Here is a 24,688-nt window from a genome sequence, read left to right on the forward strand (position 1 = left end):
AATTGAAGTCAAATGTTTGGTTGTTATTATGGCATTTCTGCTGGAATGTGCGTTTTATCCTCATAAAAAGAAGAACAAGGAAAGTGCATGCAACAATAAAATCAGAGATAAGAGGTGAAATGTGTAAAGTACTCATTCAGGCACATTGTATGCTCTAACTTCCAAATTATTACAGCTGAGAAGTGTGTGAAATGTGTTTGACACGGATAAGACACGGATTTGGTGATGGATGATTTTATATTTAGGAAAAGCTGATGTGATGAGTTGAGCTCATTATAATGTGTTAACCTAAGTCAAGTGAGGAAAATAACTTATTTTGTATGCAGGTAAATGTATCCTCCTTTGTGCCTCTTTTGTTTCAAACATGTGACTGAATATCTGTGTTTTAGAGTCCATGTAAGTTTTCAGTTTCACGCAATTGTAGTGCACTTGTTGTTGAATTTGCACAAAAATTGAAAAAGACACTGAAAAAAATCCACGTGACAGCACTTGTAAATGGGGGTTTTCCAGCATTGAGGTCAAACTGTTTGTTTTTGCTAGATGATAATATTAAAAACAGATCAAGAGAGAATTAGGTCCAAATGATTAAACTATTAAAAGTAAACATGTTCACAGTTCAGTCACTAGAGGGAGAACAGTACCCACATCATCATCTGGGTAAATTAGGCTATATCATTATAATAGAGAAGATGCAAATGGGCAGGGTTTTTAACTGTTGAAAATCCTGTATCCAATACATATGAAACAACAAGTTGTAAGATTTAAATAATACAGATAACGTGTTTCCTGTAAACCGTGGTCACTTGAAAATGACTTTTGAGGTGTCAAGAATTACCCAATCTTGACACATTTGACTGAGGAAATGCAACCGATCGAAAAGAAAGATGTTCCATTTATTTCGTCATTAATTTAAGTAAGCCTAAGTCAAATATTATTACAACTAAAAAATATTAGGCTAACTGGTTTGTTATCGATTTGTGTGTTGTAGGCTACATCTAACCAGCTTACTCAAGGATACTATTGGGTAGGCTAGCTTATTCATTATCTAGATCCAGGTAATGACCATCATATAGTCAAAACCATATAAAAACAGAAGGCTAATACAATGGCGATGTACAGTAACTTAAAATAGGCAGCCAATAGCCTATGCCATAGTTGATGTTAACAATATGATGATTCATATTCATCAGAAAAGTTAAAAACATCTTTGTTCTGGTCATGTCGTAACACTGAGACGTCGTATAAAAATACACTGTTTTGACCACTGTGCTCTTATAAAAGTTAAGGTTTCCATACAAGACGGCAAAATGTTCGTGAAGTCAGCCCCTCCTCGGCCCCCCTCTCGGAAATAAACCCAGTTCTGCCACAAATTTACTCTATATTTGGTGTTGGTCTGATGTCTATGCTGGAGCGTAAAGGAAGAGGAGGAGGAGGAGAAGGGTACAGCAAGCACAAACCGCCGGTGGACCAGAGAAGAGCGATAAACGCCTGTATCAACTGACCCGAGATGGAGAAAACTTCATCCAAACTCTCAAGCTTATGGATTTATTGCGTGATTGTATTCCTATCTGATGCTGGACTAGGTATGTCCTGTCTTTTAAGTTTTCTGTAAACCTATTTATTGTGTCCCATAAAAACTTTTCTGTCTTGTCTGATCGCATTTTGATATATTTTATCTTATTTTGATATTTTTTTTTTTTTTTTATGTCTGAACTGATGATGTGGTTCAAGACAGAGGATGATGGCTGTTTAATTTTGACTGTCAAATATTTAGTTTCTTTCTTTCTTTCTTTCTTTCTTTCTTTCTTTCTTACATTATCACTAAATTGGCCCCACTATAAAAGACTTAGGCATGTGTTTATTCAGTATGCACTTGTTTCAGTTATACCTTGAATATCTGACAGATCTGATAAAAGTCTAAATGTATGTGAACTTTATGAACTTTTGTGTTTGAAAATGTTTTGTCTGATACATGCTGGTGATGCTGATCGTTTAATTCCCCTACAAATAGAGGCAATGAATCTGATCATATGTTAATGATTAGACATGTTTTTGTTTCTATAAACCTCCAGGCTGCAAGTTTAAATCCAGTTGGAGATCAAAAATGAGCATTTTCTTTCTCTCCCAGGCTCCAACATCTGCACTTCTCGAGGAGCCAGCACATGTCAGCAGTGCCTGGCAGTGCATCCTACCTGTGCCTGGTGCTTTCAAGAGGTGTGGTACTCTACAATAATTTATGACTGTGCTGAACATGTTTACTTTAGATTTTAATGCTTTTTAAAAATTCCTGGATGGAGTAGATAGCTGTATGACTAATAATATAATCAGACATTCTGTCAGACATCACCAGTATATTAATATGCCAACGCTCAGATCATGACTCAGTGGAGATTGTCTGGATAAGGCTTAAATAGACCTTATCTCTGGGTCAAGAAATTGTTATGTCTTGTTTCATGACAAAACACATTTTTGCAACTTTGCTTCAATTACAGTTGAATTGTATTTCAAGACTGTGGTTTTACCATCATCATTACTATCTTCCACATAGTTTTCAGAACAGTCAATGACAATGCAACCGAAATAGTGAAAGATATTTTCTTCGTATTGTGATGTACAGTGTGAAGCAGATTATCTCATAAATTCATGTATGAATTTTTCACAATAAGATTAATATCATGCTTTTAGCAAATAGATTTAGAAAAAAAAATCATTACATGCCAGCTTAAAGGATATGTCTCATGGAAACAAATTTTTCAGACTATGTTTAAGCCTCACGTAGTAGCAAGTCTCCCTTTGGATTTCTCTGTTGTTACTGTAAGTCATTTTCAAAACACATGCACTTATCTCATAAAAGTGTGAGTCATGTATTACAGCTTTTTGATACTCAGGAAGTAAAATGACTTCTGTTTCCTTAGCTGTGAAGGAAAATCCATAAATTTGTCATGTCTCAATACAAAAAAATTGTGGCTCAACCATTGGCCTGACTTAGGAGGACCATCTTTTTCAACCAATGCAGATGAGGCGGGGAATGTTTGATTTTATTTTCGTAATTCTGTTTGCCGCAAAAATCTTTATTAAAGGGATTGTTCACCCAAAAATGAAAATTCTGTCATTAATTACTCACCCTCATGTCGTTCATCTTCAGGAACACAAATAAAGATCTTTTTGATTAAATATGACAGCTTTCTGTCCCTCCTAGACAGCTACATGATTGCCATTTTGACTCTTCAAAAAGTTCATAAAGAGATTGTAAAACTATTTCATATGAATTGAGTGGTTTAGTTTAATTTTCTGAAGAGACTCAATCGCTTAATATGATGAACAAATTTAATTTAGACTTTTAGTCACATATAAACATTGATCAGCGAGCATAAACGGAAGCTAAACTGAACCTGCTCGATGCGTGAGAACAAAACCTGCTGCGTAACACACGAGAATGAACCTCATTGGTTCACACACACGTCAAGCAAACATGCTAGAGCTTCCGTTTACCACAACTGATGTGTGAATTGATGAATGTTTAGTAAATATAAGCCTAAATTAAATCTGTTCATCATATAAAGTGATCATGTCTCTTCAGAAATCTTGGACTAATTTGGACAATCTCTTTATGAACTTTTTGAAGCACCAAATTGGTAGTCACGTAGCTGTCTGTGGAACAGAAAACTCTCAGATTTCATCAAAAAGATCTTCATTTGTGTTCCGAAGATGAACAAAAGTCTTACGGGTTTGGAATGACATGAGGGTGAGTAATTAATGACAGAATTTTCATTTTTGGGTGAACTATCCCTGTACAAGTATAACTGTATACCAAATGCTTATCAGGACTTTGGACAAGATGTGCCTGGCTCCTCCCGATGTGACCTGAAGAAGAACCTCATAGATGCAGGATGCAAGAGAGGAGCTCTGGAGTATCCCACCAGCAAAAAGAATGTGACAGAGAACAAGGATCTCAGTGACAAGGCCTCGGGATCCACCACCGACGTCACCCAGATCAAGCCTCAGAGAATAAGCATCTCTCTGAGACCTGGTGAGTTCATCAACCCCAAAACAAGTGACTGCAAAACAAGTTCTTCCATTACACTGAATTGTTCCTCTGGCATTTCACAGATGATTCCCAGGTCTTCACGCTGAAAGTCCGTCAGGTTGAGGACTACCCAGTGGACTTGTATTATCTGATGGACCTGTCCTACTCCATGAATGACGACCTGTCTCAGTTGCGGCGGCTGGGGCGAGGCCTGGCTGAAGAGATGAGTAAAACCACCAGTAATCTGCGCATGGGCTTTGGGGCTTTCGTGGATAAACCTGTGTCACCGTACATGTACATCTCCCCTCAAGAGGCCGTGCTAAATCCCTGTTACTCGTGAGTGATGACATATATTTACATGCTGAACATAAACATTACAGATGATGGGTATTTATTATAAACTTGTAATTGGGCGGTGTGCTTGTTAGCTGACAGAATCTGATATTACATCTTTAGACACACTGCTATTATGGTTGAAGTGTCTCCATTTGCTGAGTTACATACAAAATAAGTATTACACTGCAAGCTGTTTTCTAAAGCTTGAATGTTATGACTCAATGGGTGCCCGGAATTGCTCGTCAGTGAAAAAAATAAAAAAGTGAGCAGAATGATGGTGTTAAAGATAACACTAATGCCCAAAATAAAATACGTCATAAAGATAAATAAAGATGTTGCCATCTTAGCTGAATATGCTGAATTCTGGCACTAAAGAAGCAGTTGTGTCAGTAGACAAAAATGTTGAACCTGATTTGACTAGACAAAGTTTTTAAAATGATGAATTAAATGCCAAAAATCCTGATATGCTAACCTGTGAAGTTGATGAAAGTAACAGCATTGATTGTGAAGAGGTTCTGGTAAACAGGCAAACAAGTTTGTGCCAGCTCTGAGTAATGATAATGAAATGGTTTCGTTTTTATGCCCTTATCAGATGTTTTGCTCTTTGCAGTGTTGTTTCTTTTTCACTTTTGATGATGAGTGACATTTGCATTGCATGTTTAAATGTGAATGGGGCTAGAGACTGTAGAAAGAGAGCACAGATATATGAAGTAATAAAACAGTATAAAGTTGATGTCCTGTTTTTACAGGAGACACATAGTGATTCTACTGAATGGGCTAAAGAGTGGGACTAAGGAGTGGGAGTCTATACTTCACTCAGTGGAGGAGTTGCAGTTTTGTTTAGTAAAAATTTAACTCCCTCATCTTTTCTAATAGAAGAGGTTGTTAAAGGTAGATGTTTAAAGATAAAAGCTCAATTTGAAGATCATGTTTTTGTTTTTGTTTGTATATATGTGTAACGGAGGCCAGCTCCTCCAATCTCAAGAGATGCTTTAGCGACTGACGCTAGGAGTTGCCTTTAGCCTCCTTGTTAGAGCATCCAACTCCCACGCCGGATACCCAGGTTCAAAAGTTAAAGACTCTCCTTACAGCAGAAGAGACTGAATTACTCAGGAAATATTGCATGGGAGAAATTACTACCAATGACAAAGAACTTTTTCCAAAGTTATTGGTTTCACCGAATTTCGAGGAGTCTAGTGGAATTTTTCTGGAATCAGAAAAATGAACGGACATGTCAAGAAATTGTACAAGTCGTGTTAAATATTTTAATAAAAAACCACTAGATGGAAAAATTTATACACCTTGGCGAACTGTTTTAGGTTTGGATGAAGTTTTTAAGCCAAATTCACGAGTTCACATATCCATATAATTAAATGGAGTAAAGTTATACGTATTTGGCGTGCTGTTCGGGGAGAGGGCTCCGAGCTCGGAATTTTGGCCCAAACCCAGAGTACTCCCCCCGGTGTGGTAAAAGTAGATAGAACTATAAGTGAGGAGATGGGGTGGAGGAGGGATGCTGATAAACTCTCAGATGAACAGAAGTCAGTCTGCTGAATTTATACCTTTTGACATTGGTTGAGTTGATTAAAGGTGCCCTAGAATCAGAATTTGAATTTACCTCGGCATAGTTGAATAACAAGAGTTCAGTACATGGAAAAGACATACACTGAGTTTCAAACCCCATTGTTTCCTCCTTCTTATGTAAATCTCATTTGTTTAAAAGACTTCCGGAAAACACTCGGATCTCAACATAACACCGACTGTTACGTAACAGTCGGGATCATTAATATGTATGACCCCAATATTTGCATAATGCCAGCCTATTCGAGGCATTAGACAAGGAAAGGTAGTATTAACGGCTGGATCTGTGCACAGACAAGGTAAGCAAGCAAGAACAACAGCGAAAAATGGCAGAGCAATAATAACTGACATGATCCATGATATCATGATATTTTTAGTGATATTTGTAAATTGTCTTTCTAAATGTTTCGTTAGCATGTTGCTAATATACTGTTAAATGTGGTTAAAGTTACCATCGTTTCTTACTGTATTCACGGAGACGAGAGTCGTTGCTATTTTCATTTTTAAACACTTGCAGTCTGTATAATTCATAAACACATCTTCATTCTTTATAAATCTCTCCAACAGTGTGTAATGTTAGCTTTAGCCACAGAGCACAGCCTCAAACTCACACAGAATCAAACGTAACCATCTAAATAAATACTTTACTCACATAATTCGAAGCATGCATACAGCATGCATGACGAACATCTTGTAAAGATCCATTTGAGGGTTATATTAGCTGTGTGAACTTTGTTTATGCGATGTATATATAGTCGAGAGCTCGTGGGGCAGAGGGAGCGTATCTCTTAAAGGGGCGGAGCGCTGAAAAAAATCAGTGCATAGTTAATGATGCCCCAAAATAGGCAGTTAAAAAAATTAATTAAAAAAAATCTATGGGGTATTTTGAGCTGAATTTTCACAGACACATTCAGGGGACACCTAGGACTTATATTACATCTTGTAAAAAAACAATCTAGGGCACCTTTAACTGAATGCTCTCCACCTGTGCTAATTAGGTTAATTATCTGAACTTGCTCCTCCCGAATTTTGTTAATAAAACATCATTTGGAGAACGTTTTACAAGCCACCATTAATTAAAAAAATTGGGGAATTACAGTGGAGAATTTTGCATTGTATTATTGCTGCAAATGCCTTTATATTTGTAACATAGGGAGCAGGACAACGGAGTTGGAGATCCACGTGCAGGCTTTATTAATTGGATGAGCGTAGTCGTACAGGCAGAGGGTCAAACACCAGCAAACGGATACAGGAAGGCAAGGCAAAAGAGTAATCCAAACACAGGCAAAGGTCTAGGCAGGCAGCAAACAATCATAAACAAGGAAACAGTCCAGGGTCAAAAACACAGGCTAGGCTAGACAAGGCAAGGCACAAGGAACTCTGAAACAAGGTCGGATACAAGGCTAAACAATAATCAGCAATGTGTGTCGTCTTCTTCTTCTTCTTTCAGTTTTGTAGCTTTCATCATTAAAGGTGCATACCGCCACCTACTATATTGGAGTGTGTAAAATCATGGCTTCATTGATCTTTTTAAAATTCTTTTACCTATACCTGTTTCTTGAATAAAGTTTATTAATGCCTCAACAACTTCACTTTGAGAATTTCCTATACCTAAAATGCTTCTTATATCCAACTCCCTCCCTATTTTGATAATACATTCTTTAAATTTTCTTCTCTCTTCCTGAAATTTTCTACATTTTATTAAAACATGTTCAACATTTTCTTTACAATTACATACCTCACATTTATCTGAGTTTATTTTACTCATAAGAAATAACATATTTGTAAGTCTTGTGTGTCCTAACCATAGTCTTGTATAGATTATTTCCTCTCTTCTATTTCTACTGTTAAATGTTCTAACTTTAATTGATTTTTGAACACTGTAATATTCTCTTCCTTTATTATCTAAATCCCATATTTTTTGCCATTTTTTGTCAATATTACTTTTTATTATAGCTTTACCTTCAATTTTGTCAGTAAGATTTAGAGATTTTTTGCTAATTTATCAGCTTCCTCATTATCTAAGATTCCTATATGTGCAGGTATCCAACAAAACTGAACATCTATTTGCAATCTTTCTAAATACATTTAACAAGGCTGTATACATTTCTATTAAAATATCTTCTCTAGTTGTTTTGCTAGAAGTAAGTCTGTAATATTTCTGCTGAATCATTCAGAATATATTATCACTCTGTCCGGTTTGACTTCCTCCACCCATTGTAAAACCAAAGAAGCAATGTGTGTGTGTTTGAGTGCAGCTTATAAAGTGTCACTGATGGGAAACTGATGGGTGTGAGTGTATGATATCTATTCCTAGGTGGGGAATTGTGGGAAATGGAGTCCATATGAGAATAGAGCACAGACCCAGGGCACATGTAACAATATTTGTGGTGAATCCTGATGTTAGTGATGAATGTCCTTTTTGCTCTCAGAGAGAGACCGTTTTTCATGCTTTTATGCACTGTTATAGACTTGAACCTTTATTTGAGGTTTTACAAAATTCCAAATTACAAAAAGTCATTTGATGAAGAAATTTCAATGCAAATTTTTATCTTTGGTGTTAAATATACAAGGAGACGACAGAGAGAGCATCAGCTGTAAGTAGGAAAGATAAAATTGAACAAAATCAGGAATTTAATCTTTTTTTTCTCTATTTGCTATGGTAAAGTCAAGATTGTTCATTGATTTTAGTTTTTATAAAGCTATTTCATGTATTGCAATGTTTTGAGGATATATTAAATGATGTTTTATAAGTAGGAAATAAATTGTAATAAAGGTGTTTTTAAAAATCAAATATCTCTCTCTCTCTCTCTCTCTCTCTATATATATATATATATATGCTAGAATCCCCTACAAATGCCAGCCTCAGTTTGGCTACAGACATGTTCTGTCTCTGACGGAGGAGGTGGGCCGCTTTACAGAGGAAGTGAAGAAACAGAAGGTGTCTCGGAACAGGGACGCCCCAGAGGGAGGCTTTGACGCCATCATACAGGCAGCCGTGTGCAAGGTTGAACTAGCTAAACAAGCGAAAAGAAATACACTTTACAAGAAGTGGCAACTTTATAAGTATTTTTGGCTTACAGTCATTTTGACCTCTCATATTTGACCATTTTTGTCTTTCTCCCAGGAGAAAATTGGATGGAGACCAGGTGCATCTCATTTACTGGTTTTCACCACAGATGCCAAGACACATGTGGCACTGGATGGGCGCCTGGCGGGAATTGTGCGGCCCAATGACGGCCAATGCTATGTGGGAACAGATAACATCTACAATATGTCTACAACTATGGTAGTGATCTTTTTAAGTACTTTTCCACACAAACTTGATGCAGTTAGGGTGGAACATATAGACATAACATTCATTTTGATGGAATATTTAGTATTAGACACACTATAAAGTGTGTACAACATTTTACTTTTAATCATGCATGCTAACATTTTTTCAGGACTACCCATCACTGGCATTAATCACAGAGAAAATGTCAGAAAACAATATAAATCTCATCTTTGCTGTGACTAGCCATGTGGAATCACTTTATAAGGTAAGAAGGTTATTAAATGTTACCATAAATCAATATGGTAAATGTCTGATAAAATTTTTAAGGACAGTTTTTAAGATTTCTCTCTATCCATTGTAGAACTACAGTGAGCTGATCCCTGGCACTGCAGTGGGAACGCTGTCCGAGGATTCTCATAATGTCATCCAGCTGATCCAGGATGCATATGCTGTAATGTCCTTTTTTACATGTTTGAAAAGAAATTTCTGGGTTCAATACAACTTAAAGGGTTAGTTCACCCAAAAATGAAAATTCTTTCATTAATTACTCACCCTCAAGTCGCTCCACACCCGTAAGATCTTCATCTTCAGAACACAAATTAAGATATTTTAGCTCAGTGAGGCCTCCATTGCCAGCAAGATAATTAACACTTTCAGATGCCCAGAGTTACTAAAGACATATTTAAAACAGTTCATGTGACTACAATGGTTCAACCTTAATATTATGAAGCGACGAGAATATTTTTGTGCGCCAAAAAAACTAAATAACGACTTTTTTCAACAATATCTAGTGATGGGTGATTTCACAACACTGCTTCATGAAGCTTCGAAGCTTTACGAATCTTTTGTTTCGAATCAGTGGTTCTGAGCGTGTATCAAACTGCTAAAGTCACATGATTTCAGTAAACAAGCCTTCGTTATGTCATAAGTGTTTCGAAATTTCAATGCTTCACCACTGGGGGGTGTGACTTTGGCAGTTTGATACATGCTCCGAACAACTGATTCGAAACAAAAGATTTGTAAAACTTCGAAGCTTCATGAAGCAGTGTTTTGAAACTGCCCTTCACTAGATATTGTTAAATAAAGTCTTTTTTTTTTTTTTGGCACACAAAAAGTATTCTCATTGCTTCATAACCTTAAGTTTGAACCACTGTAGTCACATGTTTTAAATATGTCTTTAGTAGCTTTCTGGGCTTTGAAAGTGTTAATTGTTTTGCTAGCAATAGAGGCATCACTGAGCCATTGGATTTTATGAAAAACATCTTAATTTGTGTTCCAAAGATGAACGAAGGTCTTACGGGTGTGGAACGACATGAGGGTGAGTAATTAATGACAGAATTTTCATTTTTGGGTGAACTAACCCTTTAAGTGACAATTTACTGCTGGCAAGACAGGCTTTTAATAAATCCTGGCTCTCTATGCAATTTAATCTGTAGATTTATCAAAAGCCTTGCATCATCTGACAGACCTTTGCTGGCAAATAAACAGGGATAGGTCCAGGTAACAAAGAGAAAGAGTACACACTGTTCAGTCATGATGTGTTGTTTACTACATAAAATAATGTGATTTTGTTTTAAAAAATGATTTTCTGTGATGATCCACATTATGCCACATATGGTATCAATAAAAATGAACTTGTGTTGAACCTGGAACATTCCTTCAAAAGGCTTTACTCCATTCACATGGTCTGTGGTCACTGATCTATTGTTTGCTGTTGTGTTTGTGTGTTTGTGTAACAGAAACTGCGCTCTAAGGTTGAGCTGGAGCTCTTGAATGTCCCTGAAGAGCTCAGTCTGACATTTAATGCTACATGTCTCAATGGAGAGGTCATCCCTGGACTAAGATCCTGCTCTGGCCTCAAAAGAGGAGATACCGTCAGTATTGCTCTTCTCTTTTTCTCTCTTTCTGTCCATCTCTCTACTTTTCTCCATCCATCTCATTTGATTCTCATGTCTTTTTTTCTCCCTATAAAATTCCCGGTGTTGCTTAACTAAACCACTTATTCCTAAACTCCACTGGAGTCAATTTGGTCATTTCCTTCACTTTCAGTCTCCCACTCTGATGTCTTGACATATTCCACAAGAAGAGGAGCACAGGAAATATCCCTTCTAATGTGCAATCAACTGCCTTCCCTGATAAATGAGTTGCAGAAAATATTGCGGTTTCACTCCCTTCCTTGTAAATGGTTAACTGTAAAAACTTACACACATACAGGACAAGTGGGTGTAACTGCACCATTACTCATTTTGCTGAGTGTGTCTAGGCATCAGACTTGCCTTTTTCCTGTTTTCTGTCATACTGCTCTGACTCACACCATCCAGCCTTCAGTCCAGACTGTCTGTCATTCCAACACACTCACTGTCAACAACGGAAGGATAAGACTCACATATGTCATGTACATGATGGCTAAACATCCCCAAAATAAATATAAATAAAATAGATTTTAAAATAGTATTTTATTTTTCAACTATTATATTATATTATATTATATTATATTATATTATATTATATTATATTATATTATATTATATTGTGTTATTTTTCCCTACAAAAAAATAGTCTTCAAATGAAGAAAAAAAACCATTATTGTGGCAGATGAGTATTGAATTGACATTATTAGACAATATATTTAAATTAATTGTAATTATAATATTTAATAAGTATTTTTTAATACTAAATAAAGTTTGATTTATTTAAATATTATTGAATATACACTACCATTTAAAGGTGCAGAAGAACATGTTTTTAAAAGATGTAATATAAGTCTAAGGTGTCCCCTGAATTTGTCTGTGAAGTTTCAGCTCAAAATACCCCAGTTTTTTGTTTATTAATTTTTTTATCTGCCTATTTTGGGGCATCATTATAAATGCGCCGATTCAGGGTGTGCGTCCCCTTTAATTCTCGTGCTCCACGCCCCAAGAGCTTGCGCTTGCCTTAAACAACATAAAAAACGTTCACACAGCTAATATAACCCTCAAAATGGATCTTTACAAAGTGTTCGTCATACAGTATGTCTAATCGCGTAAGTACAGTATTTATTTGGATGTTTACATTTGATTCTGAATGAGTTTGACAGTGTTCTGTGGCTAAAGCTAACATTACACACTGTTGGAGAGATTTATAAAGAATGAAGTTGTGTTTATGAATTATACAGACGGCAAGTGTTTAAAAAATGAAAATAACAACAGTCTTGTCTCCGTGAATACAATGGTAACTTTAACCACATTTAACAGTACATTAGCAACATGCTAATGAAACATTTAGAAAGACAATTTACAAACACCACTAAAAATATCATGATATCATGGATCATGTCAGTTATTATTGCTCCATCTTCCATTTTTCGCTATTGTTCTTGCTTGCTTACCTAGTCTGATGATTCAGCTGTGCACAGATCCAGATGTTCTGCCCTTGTCTAATGGCTTGAACATGAGCTGGCATATGCAAATATTGGGGGCGTGTATATTAATGATCCCGACTGTTATGTAACAGTCGGTGTTATGTTGAGATTCGCCTGTTCTTCGGAGGTCTTTTAAACAAATGAGATTTATATAAGAAGGAGGAAACAATGGTGTTTGAGACTCACTGTATGTCATTTCCATGTACTGAACTCTTGTTATTCAACTATGCCGAGGAAAATTCAATTTTTGAATCTAGGGCACCTTTAAAGGTTTATGGTAGTTTTTGAAAAAAGTCTCTTATGCTTACCGAGGCTGGATTTATTTGATCAAAAATACATTAAAAACAGTAATATTCTGAAATATGTCATATTTAATATTTACAATCAAAAATTTTAATTAAAAAATATTTTAAAGTTTTATTTATTCCTGTGATTTACGAACCATTACTCTATGTTGAAATCGATCAGTTGTGCCGCTCAATATTTTTTTGGAAACTATGATATTCTTTGATTAATTAAAAGCAGCATTTATTTGAAATACTAACTTTTTGTAACAATGTAAAATTCTTTTCTGACACTTTCGATAAATTGATTAAAAGTATTAATTAAAAAAGAAATCTTACTGACCCCAAACTTTTGAATGGTAGTGTGAGCTTAGCACTGTCCCACAGTTCAAATAAATAATCTTTAATAATGTTTTGGTGCTCTGTAACAACCCTACATTTCCTTCAATATCATCTTTCCAGGTGTCCTTTAGCGTAGAAGCTCGGGCCAGGGGCTGTCCCAAGGAAAAGCGCAAGACCTTTACCATCAAACCAGTGGGCTTTAAAGACACTTTGCAGATCACAGTCAACTTTGAGTGTGAGTGTAAATGCCAAGCTAAGGCAGAGCCTGACAGTCCCATCTGTCACCACGGCAATGGCACCTATGAGTGTGGAATCTGCCTGTGTAACCCAGGACGACTGGGTCCCAGGTGTGAGTGTGCCGAAGGGGACTACAGCCCCACCGAACAGGATGCCTGCACCGGGCCGAACAAAGTGATCTGCAGCGGCCGTGGAGACTGCGTGTGCGGCCAATGCGTGTGCCACAATAATGATTTCGGCAAGGTGTGGGGGAAGAGGTGTGAGTGTGACGATTTCAGCTGCTTGCGGTACAAAGGAGAGCTCTGCTCAGGTAAGACAGGATTTGGGGTCAGGGGAAGCTAGATGTACTTTGTTAACAGTGATAGAGTTTTATTTTTACACTATTGGTTTATAAATGGATGTGACATTATGGAGTACCACAAGGCTCAGACCATTGCTTTTCACCCTGAACATGCTACCCTTGGGAGATTTCATTAGGAAACATGGTGTTAGTTTTCACTGTTATGCTGATAATATTCAGCTATATATTTCTTTGAGGCCTGATGAAACATACCAATTCACAAAACTAACAGAATGCATAGTTGATATAAAAAAATGGATGACTAGTAATTTACTACCTCTAAGTTCAGAAAAAACTGAAGTTTTAATAATTATAAATGCAAAATATGCAGTCAGTGGCACTTTCAAACCTAGACTTTTTTAGGATTAGACACTGAGAACCATTCTGAATGACGTTCTTGCATTTTTGTTCTTCTGCCAACCGCTCTGATTATATAATGAACAACTCTGAGTCAGTTCTTTTTAGTGAATCAAAACCATGCAGTGCAACCAGTGTAGTTTGATTCCCAGATGAATGATTCTTAGGAGTCAGTTCTTTTTAGTGAATAAAAAACATACAGTACAACCAATGTGGTCAGATTTCTGAACATGAACAAATGAATCTTATGAGTTGGTTTGTTTTAGTGAGTCAAAATTGTACAGTACAACAAGTGTAGTCTGATTTTAACTGTTTTTAGTGATTTAAAGACACACAGTTTACATCTTTCTGTTACCTATGTGCTGTGTTTAAGTTTTGTAGTAACTGTCTTTTTGTTTATATGAAGTTTTTTCAGTAAAAAAAAAAGAATAAAAATTTTACAATATTTTTGTTTCAGATGTAGTTGATCATGTAGACATATAGACATTTGACATCCAGAAATTGTCTAAATATTTTTGTTTTCATTTTAAACCATGTACATTTTATTTTACCATTTAAAATCGTACAAAGATCGTTTTGCCTTAATATTATTTGCTTGAATATTGTGCTGGTGTTAAGGGTCCAAATACTTTTTATGGCTACTGCATTCCAGCCTTGACTAACTCACAATCAGCAGGATATTAGAATAAAGGCTCTGTTTTTCACAGCCTGCTATTTTGTACAAAAGTCTTTCTTTACGAGTAAGATTCTCTATTCCCTGCCTCACATCACCTCAAAGGAATTACCTACAATAACACTAAAATGTCTCCTGCGTTAGTCGAAGAACGAGCTTCTCTTATAAATAAACATGCTCTGTGGGACTTGGCAGGCTAAACCATGTGTTGACCTATTTGAGACATGTGTGTTTGTTCTTCAGACGAGGTGCTGATGTTCTACTGGGGCGAGTTTGAGTTGGAATGGCCGAATAGTTTATGTGAAATTACAAAATGCTGTAGTGCACCTCTTGAAGTTGTGTACCTCTTGGAAGGGGGTTGTTTTCTCGCTTAAGCAGAACCAGATCTTGGTATTCGTGATTCCAAAAGATTTCAGTGTACCTTTGACGTAAAAAAGTTTTTAGTCTCTTAAATCAACAAGAAGTTTCTTAAAGCCTCAATAGCGTATTCCCAGAGGCCCAAAGTTATCCAGAAAATGCCTTTCTGTGTTGTCACACGCTGATGATGTAATTGAACCAAGATTAGCCCAGTGAGGGAGTAAAGTACTGTTTGGGCTGATGTGAAGGGTTTGCATTGTTTTTCTGTGGGAAGAATAATTACATGCACTACAATGTTATTTTTAACATTTGGTTAGCCATTGTTTTATTTCCATTTTGTTTTTAATTTAGCTGCATCATTGTGTTTTCAACCAAACTCCCAGATCACGTATAAGCACTGTTTTGCTAAGGCATTGTAATCTCCTACACAAACATGCACACAGCCGCAGATATATTTATAATTATAACTGTAAATCGTGCATGTAATGGGCCTCAGGATTCCGCCATTGAATGTCAAGTGAAATGCATTATAATGCTTATCATATTAATTCTGTCACATTCTTGACATTCACCAGCACCAGATGTCCATTTTTAGAAATGTGTGTGATTGCAAAAGAAAGATGGATCTGTTTGACAGCATTTAAGCATGGTTTCCAGTGGGGAATTTAATTTGTGAACCATGGAAAGCCTCAACATAATATTTGGGAATGAGTCATTTTTTTCAATGCATGTGTGGAATGTACAACTCCTTACATGAGATACTTTTATTGGCTCAAGTTAAGTTCAAACTAACCCTAATTACATTATGGGACTGAACATTATTCATCCTGGAAAGCTTTCTTGCAAGGGTCAAACATACAGTCATGTGGAACCTGCTTACTTATATGTTTGTGTTATTTTTCCTTTCATGGCTCATTCCAGGTCATGGCACTTGTTCCTGTGGTTTTTGCCAGTGTGATCCAGACTGGAAGGGGGAGAACTGCAATTGTTCTACTCGTACAGACACCTGTATGTCCAGCTTGGGACTGCTGTGCAGCGGTCGTGGTCAGTGTGTGTGTGGGAGCTGTGAGTGCACTCAGCCTGGGGCCTACGGCTCCACCTGCGACAAATGCCCCACCTGCCCTGACGCCTGCACCCTGAAGAAGTGAGCATAATACCGATATTAAGTATAAAATAACATGTTTGGAATAGCATACTACCATTCTACTGTTTCTGCAATGTATGTATATGCTTTACACAGTATAAAATAAGATAACAATTAAAATAAGAATTTGGATTTCCAATTTACCCTTCACCAGGAGTTTGATTGACAGGTGATCTAACCAGTCATAACACTGAATCTGCCATTTTGTCTGACAAAGCAGTCAGGGGAGTTAGCAGATTAACATAGGTGGACTTGAACTTGAAAAAAGGTGTGTACTGACGTCTTTCCGCGATTAAAACAACATTCCTTAATTTCCTTATGATGTTCATTCATGTTTATTTGATGCTATAAATGAACTAGTAGGAAGAGATGATCAGTTCCGCTATGTATTTTTCACTGTGTGAGAACATGATGTGTGGCATGGCTTGTCGGACATAGCAACAGTAACTAAAGGGGGTGGGTCTTTGCGAACGGTCAACTGGATGGCAGTCATTGAATTAAACATGTAGTATGATGAGGTCATGTGACCACAATGTAACATACTACTATTTGAAATTTTATTTTTGCATAAGACATTCTGTTTAATATACCATACCTTTTTTATAGTATGGAAGTACACAGTTTTCACTGTACACAGTATTCAGTAAGCCAGTGGTTCTCAACCAGATGGCCAGGGCCCGTTAGAGGCCCTCAAGATGACTTATTATAAATCAAAATGAGACAAAACACCTAAAAATCGTAAAATAGTTCTTATTTCCATTCACCCTGTTAACCACTTCATTTTTATAAAGAATATACATTTTTCTAGTTATGTCAACTCAAAAATATTTTGTTGGGTACAAATTAAGGCTATCGTCTTTCTAAACACCGCTTTTAACCCTGGGTAAAGGAACGTTTCACACTTGGAATTTAGAAAAGGGATTAGCACGGCTTTTTACCCAGGGTTATGCTTTTTGCCGTGTTAACTCCGTATTGCGGTGCCAAACTTGTACAGTGTGAAATGATGCAGTGTTAGAATGTTAGAGCTAGACGCTTAGCAGCAGACAACCAATAGCGTGCCTCATATTTGCCTGCTTTGGACAGTGACGGAAACACTACGCATTGTATATAACCAGTAAATTCAGCGTTTGAGAGGTACAATGTCAAATACTGACAGAAAATGTGACAATTTGAGTGAAGAAGAGACTGTTTCAATATTAACCTTATAGTCTGTATATAGTATTAACTTGATAGTATAGTCGGCAATACTAGGATGCACAATGCCAGAGCTATGTCAACAGGTCACGTGCTGCGTTTATGCAATCAATGACACTGACACAGCAAATATGCTAACAGGAACGTTAACCCAGGGTTTAGGAATGTACAATGTGAAACATCAGTTTATGAATATACCCTGGATTAATTGTTAACCCCGGGTAAATTATGAGCAATGTGAAACGTGAAGCAAGATAACCCAGGATTCTGTTTACCCAGGGTTTAGAATGAACAAAGGTTAACTATTTCTATTGTGAGTAAAAATTATTTTTAAAGGGTTAGTTCACCCAGAAATAAAAACTCTGTCTTTAATTACTCACCCTCATGTTGTTCCAAACACCTTAAGACCTTTGTTCATATTCGGAACACAAATAAAGAACTAGTATTCCAAATAGTATTCCATTCCAAACATAGCCAACAAGTTCATAAGTCTATGTCAAGTCTTTAAGTAAAATATTTGTATGTGTTTAAACTTTTTTTCTTTTCTCTAGGGACTGTGTAGAGTGTAAGCACTTTAAGAGGGGGAAACTCTTCGATGATGAAACCTGCACTCGAATCTGCAGAGATGAAATCAAACTGGTGGATGATCTCGGTACCATTATTACATTCATTTTGTAATAGATAATAACCAAAACATTGGTCATTTAATGAAAAATAATAATAATAATACAAAAAATATTATTATTATAATTATATCAGTGAATCATGACAGCCATCCAGCTTTCTTCTGTAAGCTTTTTTGTAACCCTTTGTTACTCAACAGTGTTCCATGATAAGAATGCAGTAAATTGCACCTATAAGGATGAGGATGACTGCGTGCAAAGGTTTCAGTACTATGAGGATAACAGTGGCAAATCCATCTTGTCTTTGGTCAAAGAGCCAGGTAACATCATTTCAATGCTCTCACTGCTAAAAAAAAAATCTGGTCATCGGTGTCCAGATTATTACAAAGGTGGCTTGAGAAGATGAAAGCATATTATTTAGGGTACTAGTGTTTATTTTATTTTTGGATATTAGAGATTTGAGAATACAGAAGTTTATAGGTGTTTGTGTAAGCGTGTGGATGTGTAGGTGTATGTGCAGTGTGTGACGGCTGTAAATTCAGGGGCCCGCAGTGAGAGTCTGCTGCTCTGCTTTAATTGACACACATGTGGAACATGGGCTCTATTAGTGAAGCACACATCTCCAAAACCCAGGGAGCACCCCACCTTGTAAAAACACACAGCAATAAACAACATCCAAGCTACTGAAGAACCTGCTGACAGTGTAATTCCTACTAAGACAGGAATGGTTCAGACAGGAAGCAAAGAGACAGACATAAGACACTGTAGAGAAGAGAGCTTACAGATTATTTTTGAAAATTCTGAAAAAAAATTAAATCAAGATACATAAACACTACTGTTTAAAAGTTTAGGGTCAGTAAGTGTTTAATTTTTAAAAGAATTTAATAATTTTATTCAGCAAAAGTGGAGTAAAAATCAAAAACAGTCATTTAAATTGTAATAATATTTCAAATTATTAATATAAAATGTTTTTTTTTTAATAAAATAAATGCAGCCTTAGTGAGCATAAAGGCCCATTCAAAAACTTGTTCTGAAATAGTTTCCAATGATAATGTTGCTCTGTGTCATTATGGCAAGCTGTTTTAACATGTAATGCTTAAAAGTTCTAGTATCTATTATCATGCTACTAGTATTTTTTTTTTAGACACTAGTATCTATTCCATTAGGTGCTAGTACTATTCATTAGCTACTAGTGCTTATTCTTTAGTTACTAGTACTTATTTATTAGATTCTATTTCTTATTTATTAGATCCTGATGCTCATTCATTAGACAATAGTACCTATTAAATAGACATTATTACTTATTCATTAGAAACTAGTTCCTATTAAATAGATACTAGTACTTATTATAACCCTTAAATGCATGACTGTTTCACCAATCATTCTTACATATTCGGGTCTTTATCGACCCGGATCAATATCTAACATGGAAGGATCTCTCCCTGTCACAATAATATAAAAGTCCTCTGATATTAGAGTAACAATTACAGAAGAATAAAATAAAGCGTATTTTGTTTCCTTTTGGAGCTTGAAAGGGCTTAGTTTGAGCAGATGTTTATTTTCATCATCACTGTCGTCGTCAGAGCTCATTTCCCAGTAAATTCAGCAAATAATGGGCTAGTTTTATGTTTGAGGTCGCAAATATAAGCCCATTCGCGATCTCAAACGTATTCTCAAAACTATATAATTTTCAACATCTTCAAAATCAATATTTTGATCGCTAACAGCTTCACCAGATCCATCCAGTAACAGTTACAGTCATATTTGATTGCGTTCAGTAATTGTTCTGCAGTAAATTGTTATTCTTTCGTTTTCTGTCTGAATGAGTCGTCACTTCAGCATTGTGTATCAGACATTGCCACCTTGTGGAATAAAGGTGAATTGCACTTGTTCCATCATCTAAGATTCAATTATCGTTGTGCAGAAAAAATATACGTACACTCATACACACCTCGGGTCGTTTGCGACCCTATACAATTTTTACAAAAAATGAATACAAAAATAGGCATTCTTTTATAATTTTATGATTTTTTTCTTGTTATATTCTTTATAATGAATGGATTGAGGAATACCAAGAAGGTTGATGTCTAACTTTAAAAAATGAATGAGGAGGAGGGTAGTGAATGGCATCCCGGGTCACTAAAGACCCGAGGTATGCATTTAAGGGTTAAATACTAATACTTATGCATTAGATACTAGTACCTATTAAATAGATACTAGTACATTTGAAGGATTGAATGTTAAATTGGCTTGCCATAGTGCCATTTTTGCGTGGACTCTGCTATTTTTTTGTATTTAGAAGGATTTTTTATAACTATATCTTTATCGTTATTATTATAGTTATCGTTCCTGGTGTGAACGAGCATTTAGAGGCTTTTAAAAAATTAAAAAACTTACCAACATCAGACTTTTAAACAGTAGAGTAAATACAAGTAAACAAGTACACACTTAGTTCTGAAATTTTGCTTTTTTTTAATGAAAGTTTTAAAGCATCTCTCACTCACATTTCCTTTTTCTCTGTACTAGACTGCCCTAAAGGCCCTGATATCTTGGTGGTGCTTCTGTCAGTAGCTGGTGCCATATTGTTCTTGGGTCTGGCCGCCCTGCTTATCTGGAAACTGCTTATCACCATCCATGATCGCCGTGAATTTGCTAAGTTCGAGGAGGAGCGGGCACGTGCAAAGTGGGAAACGGTTAGTGAAGTGTAAAAATATGCACAAAATCCACTTTGTGCATACTGCAGTACATTTCAGACAGAAGTGATCAAAGACCTCAGGATACATAACAAAACGCATTTACACTCACACACCCCTCTGTTTAATGTAAAAAGCTCAAATTACTGTGTCTAAGTAGCTTGGTGAACTATAGATGTTGGCAGGATGATTTTACTGTTTCAGTGGCATGCTGTTTTTCCCCTCAGAACAAAGGAAACGCCTCCGTACCCTCGGGCAAGTTTTGTTTCAAATTATCCATTGCTAATTAGGCTTTCCCCAGTGAGGTCTCGAGCCACATGTGAACCCACTTAACCTTTATCCTGAAATATGTGTAATGCCAGCCAACAAAAATATGTTCCAAGAACGTTTTGCTAACATTCCCTTTTATTTATTGAAACGTTATTTCTGAATGTTCTCTGAACATCCAGTTTATTTAAGTCCCCCTGCATCAATGATTTTATCCCTTAAAACTCATCTTTGATAATCTTCGACTACATATTTAAACTTTTTTTCTGTGAAAATAATTTTGTCATGCCTTAAAATAGTTTATCTGTAGCTCTATACCCTTGCTTCATTTAGTATACATGGATCTATAAATATGCAAATTAGTCTCCGCCTCCACTAAACCACTCCAGCTCGGATTACCTGATCTACTCGGTCAACTGTAGTAAATGCTACACAATGGCAAGTGGAAATATTGGTTTAATTCAGCCATATATGTTTTAACCAGAAACAGATTCAGAAGAAGAGGAAGAGCAAATTATACAAGGTTGTGTACAAGTGGATGTAATGCGTTTTATGTATTGCTCTCTACAATGCTCGACACATAACGGTAGTTGATATGATTAGAATTTGGCTTGACTATCAAACAGCTAATAATGTGTTGCTAATATTACACAAACCATGTTCCTGTTCGCCATCAGAGTCAGACAGCTGGCTTCTAAATATCAGCATCCTTAGAATGTTTTGAACATCAGAGAAAGGCACATAGTTCATCATAACATCATAATAAACATCATATACATAATTCACCTGATACATTGCTATGCATCTGATTGTTCCTGTCACTTCTTAAAGGTGTTCTTGTGCTCACTGATAGGAAAAGCCCCACTCTCTTTGATAATCAGCAATGGCGTTGACTGAATTTGCACATGGATTGTCTTAAAGCATAGTAAAAACACCACATAGACATATAAACAACATTTAAAAAAGTGATTTGCACCACAGTGGGTCTTTAAATGGTTTTAAAAATATCTTGGTTATGCGAACATTAAGGGCACATTTTATCATTTCGCAAACATTATGGGAATGTTGCTAACAAGAGTTAGCATTAAAAAAATGCTAGACGGACGTCCAACTAAAACGTCTCAGAAGAAAATCCCATGAAGGATGTAAAAATACCAACATTTTAAGAACATTTTTTAAAGACCAGATAACTCTGAATGAATGTTTTATTAATGTTACTGGAAGATGTTTGCTCATAACTTTGAGAGGACCTTGCCAGAATGTTAGCCGTTCTGCTAACGTTCCCTGTTAACTGAGCTATGACTCTTGTTTAAGAAGGGTTTAGGCTAGCATATTGGTCAATTGTAGACTGGTATAAATGCACACTGAATTAATTTTTATTCTTGCAGGGCCACAACCCCCTCTACAAAGGTGCCACTTCAACATTCACAAACATCACATATCGAGGCAAGGACTGACCGCAGAGAGCAGAGGAAGAACTGGACAGCGTTCATAAATTTATAGGGTTTAAAAGTGTTTCCTTCAAGGTTTCTTTTTTTTTATTACGCAAATTGAACATGAACAGGAAAGGATTGTACATATTTTGTTGTTGTACATATGTAAAGTCAAAAATGGCACCTCTGTGGAAGTCTTTCTGTTTGTCACTGGATGAATGATAATCTTTACATTTGCTTCTTACATGACTATATTTGTCAGCACAGTGACTGGAGAGATCGACACACGGCAAGACATTTCCTTCCTCTCCCTGATCCTTCACTCTGTGTAGTGGCAGATATGAATGATAAAAAGCCTGAGCAATCTTTCCAACTACTGATGGCCTGTGGTAACACTGAGTCCCTCATTGTGAACATAAAATATTCTAAATATAAGCTGTTCTTTTTGCTGTGGTTATAGCTGTATTAATATTATGCATCTTCAATATCCTAGAGGTAGCTTTATCACACTGGCCTTTAGTACACAGTTTTGGTAGGATTCACAAATCCAAGTAATGTATACAAATTTGCAGACGTTTTCTGTCTCCAGCATTCACCAAAAATAGACACAGTGTAATTATTTGTCTTGCAGAATGACCTTAAAGGTCAAAAAGTACCTCACAGCTCAAGTGCAAACAATTGTAACATTGCTTTCTATTGGGAAATATATGAAATCATGGAATTTGTTCTTTTTTAGTGCTGTCAGACACGTCACATTACATATGACATATGTTATGTGTTAATTAAATAGTTAGACAGAAATGAAAAAAAAAAAAAAGAAGTTTTAAATGTTTTTGTTTGTTTGTTTTTGGAAAAATATAATACATTTAATGTGATACTTAAGTGCAATGTCATTACCTATCCTAATATCTAGTGATGCCACACACTTAAATCTTAATATCAATAAAAAAAAAAAAAATTAAACATGATATGTATCAATGTTTTTTTTTTAAATGTATAATTAATATTATTTTAATTAATATTAATTAATAGTATTTTAATAATGACTAATCTTTGCTGTGCGAAGGCATGTTCTTATTCTGTAGATATGACTATATGTATTGACCTACAGCACCACCTACTGGACTGATATTACAACTACAACTCTTCTTTATCAAGACACTGTGAGATATTTATATAAGTTTTTTAGGTTTTACGTGGTGCAGCAGATAATTTACTATAGAAAATGTACATTTACTGTATATCCTCAAAATGTTTTGAAAGGACATTTTCTGAAATCTGATTCGCTCAAGTGTAAAAGCATCCATGTTATTATTATATTGCCATTATGTTAAATGTATGCAAAGTGGGACAGCTAGTAAACCCGAAACACTTTGTCACACCAGATATCATAAAATGGGTCATCACTGCTAATGTTAATCATCTATAATTATGTGTTCTGTTAGGCCATACTAAAACCATTAAAGGATTAGTTCACCCAAAAATGAAAAGTCTGTCATTTATTACTTACACTCATGTTGTTCCACCCGTAAGACCTTCGTTAATATTCTGAACACAAATTAAGATATTGTAGTTGAAATCCGATGGCTCCGTGAGGCCTCCATAGGCATAGGGAGCAATGGACACTTCCTCTCTCAAGATCCATAAAGGTACTAAAAACATATTTAAATAGGTTCATGTGAGTACAGTGGCTCAATATTAATATTATAAAGCAACGAGAATATTTTTGGAGCGCCAAAAAAAAACTAAGTAACGACTTATTTAGTGATGGCCGATTTCAAAACAATGCTTCAGGAAGCATCGGAGCACAGATGAATCAGTGTTTCGAATCTGCTGTTCGTGTTCGGAGCGTCAAAGTCACGTGATTTCAGCCGTTGGCAGTTTGACACGCGATCTGAATCATGATTCGATACACTGATTCATTTATGCTCCTATGCTTCATGAAGCAGTGTTTTGAAATCGGCCATCACTAAATAAGTCGTTACTTAGTTTTTTTTGGCGCTCCAAAAATATTCTCGTCGCTTTATAATATTAATATTGAACCACTGTACTCACATGAACCGATTTAAATATGTTTTTAGTACATTAATGGATCTTGAGACAGGAAGTGTCCATTGCTCCCT

At 36.0% G+C, this 24,688-nt stretch overlaps 1 protein-coding gene across 1 annotated transcript; it reads left to right on the forward strand.

Annotated features, from left to right (window-relative positions):
* The first annotated feature begins 1,198 nt into the window (after positions 1-1,198).
* On the forward strand, positions 1,199-24,055 carry itgb3b (integrin beta 3b). The gene is made up of 15 exons (XM_048170738.1): positions 1,199-1,583; positions 2,129-2,214; positions 3,826-4,030; positions 4,111-4,363; positions 8,789-8,951; positions 9,072-9,233; positions 9,391-9,486; positions 9,583-9,672; positions 10,961-11,095; positions 13,368-13,794; positions 16,133-16,355; positions 18,101-18,201; positions 18,373-18,492; positions 20,699-20,865; positions 22,521-24,055. The coding sequence occupies exons 1-15, from the start codon at positions 1,508-1,510 to the stop codon at positions 22,587-22,589; spliced, it is 2,373 nt and encodes a 790-aa protein (XP_048026695.1). The 5' UTR covers positions 1,199-1,507; the 3' UTR covers positions 22,590-24,055.
* Positions 24,056-24,688: the final 633 nt, after the last annotated feature.

This window comes from Megalobrama amblycephala, linkage group LG20 (assembly GCF_018812025.1).
Source record: "Megalobrama amblycephala isolate DHTTF-2021 linkage group LG20, ASM1881202v1, whole genome shotgun sequence".
NCBI lineage: Eukaryota > Metazoa > Chordata > Actinopteri > Cypriniformes > Xenocyprididae > Megalobrama > Megalobrama amblycephala.

What these genes read in the sequence shown, in the direction of transcription:
- itgb3b (XM_048170738.1), top strand. Translation starts at nt 1,508, where the DNA reads ATGGAGAAAACTTCATCCAAACTCTCAAGCTTATGGATTTATTGCGTG. An exon ending in GTGCTAAATCCCTGTTACTC is followed by an intron (nt 4,364 to 8,788) that starts GTGAGTGATGAC and finishes TATATATGCTAG; the next exon opens with AATCCCCTACAAATGCCAGC. An exon ending in ATGTGGAATCACTTTATAAG is followed by an intron (nt 9,487 to 9,582) that starts GTAAGAAGGTTA and finishes TATCCATTGTAG; the next exon opens with AACTACAGTGAGCTGATCCC.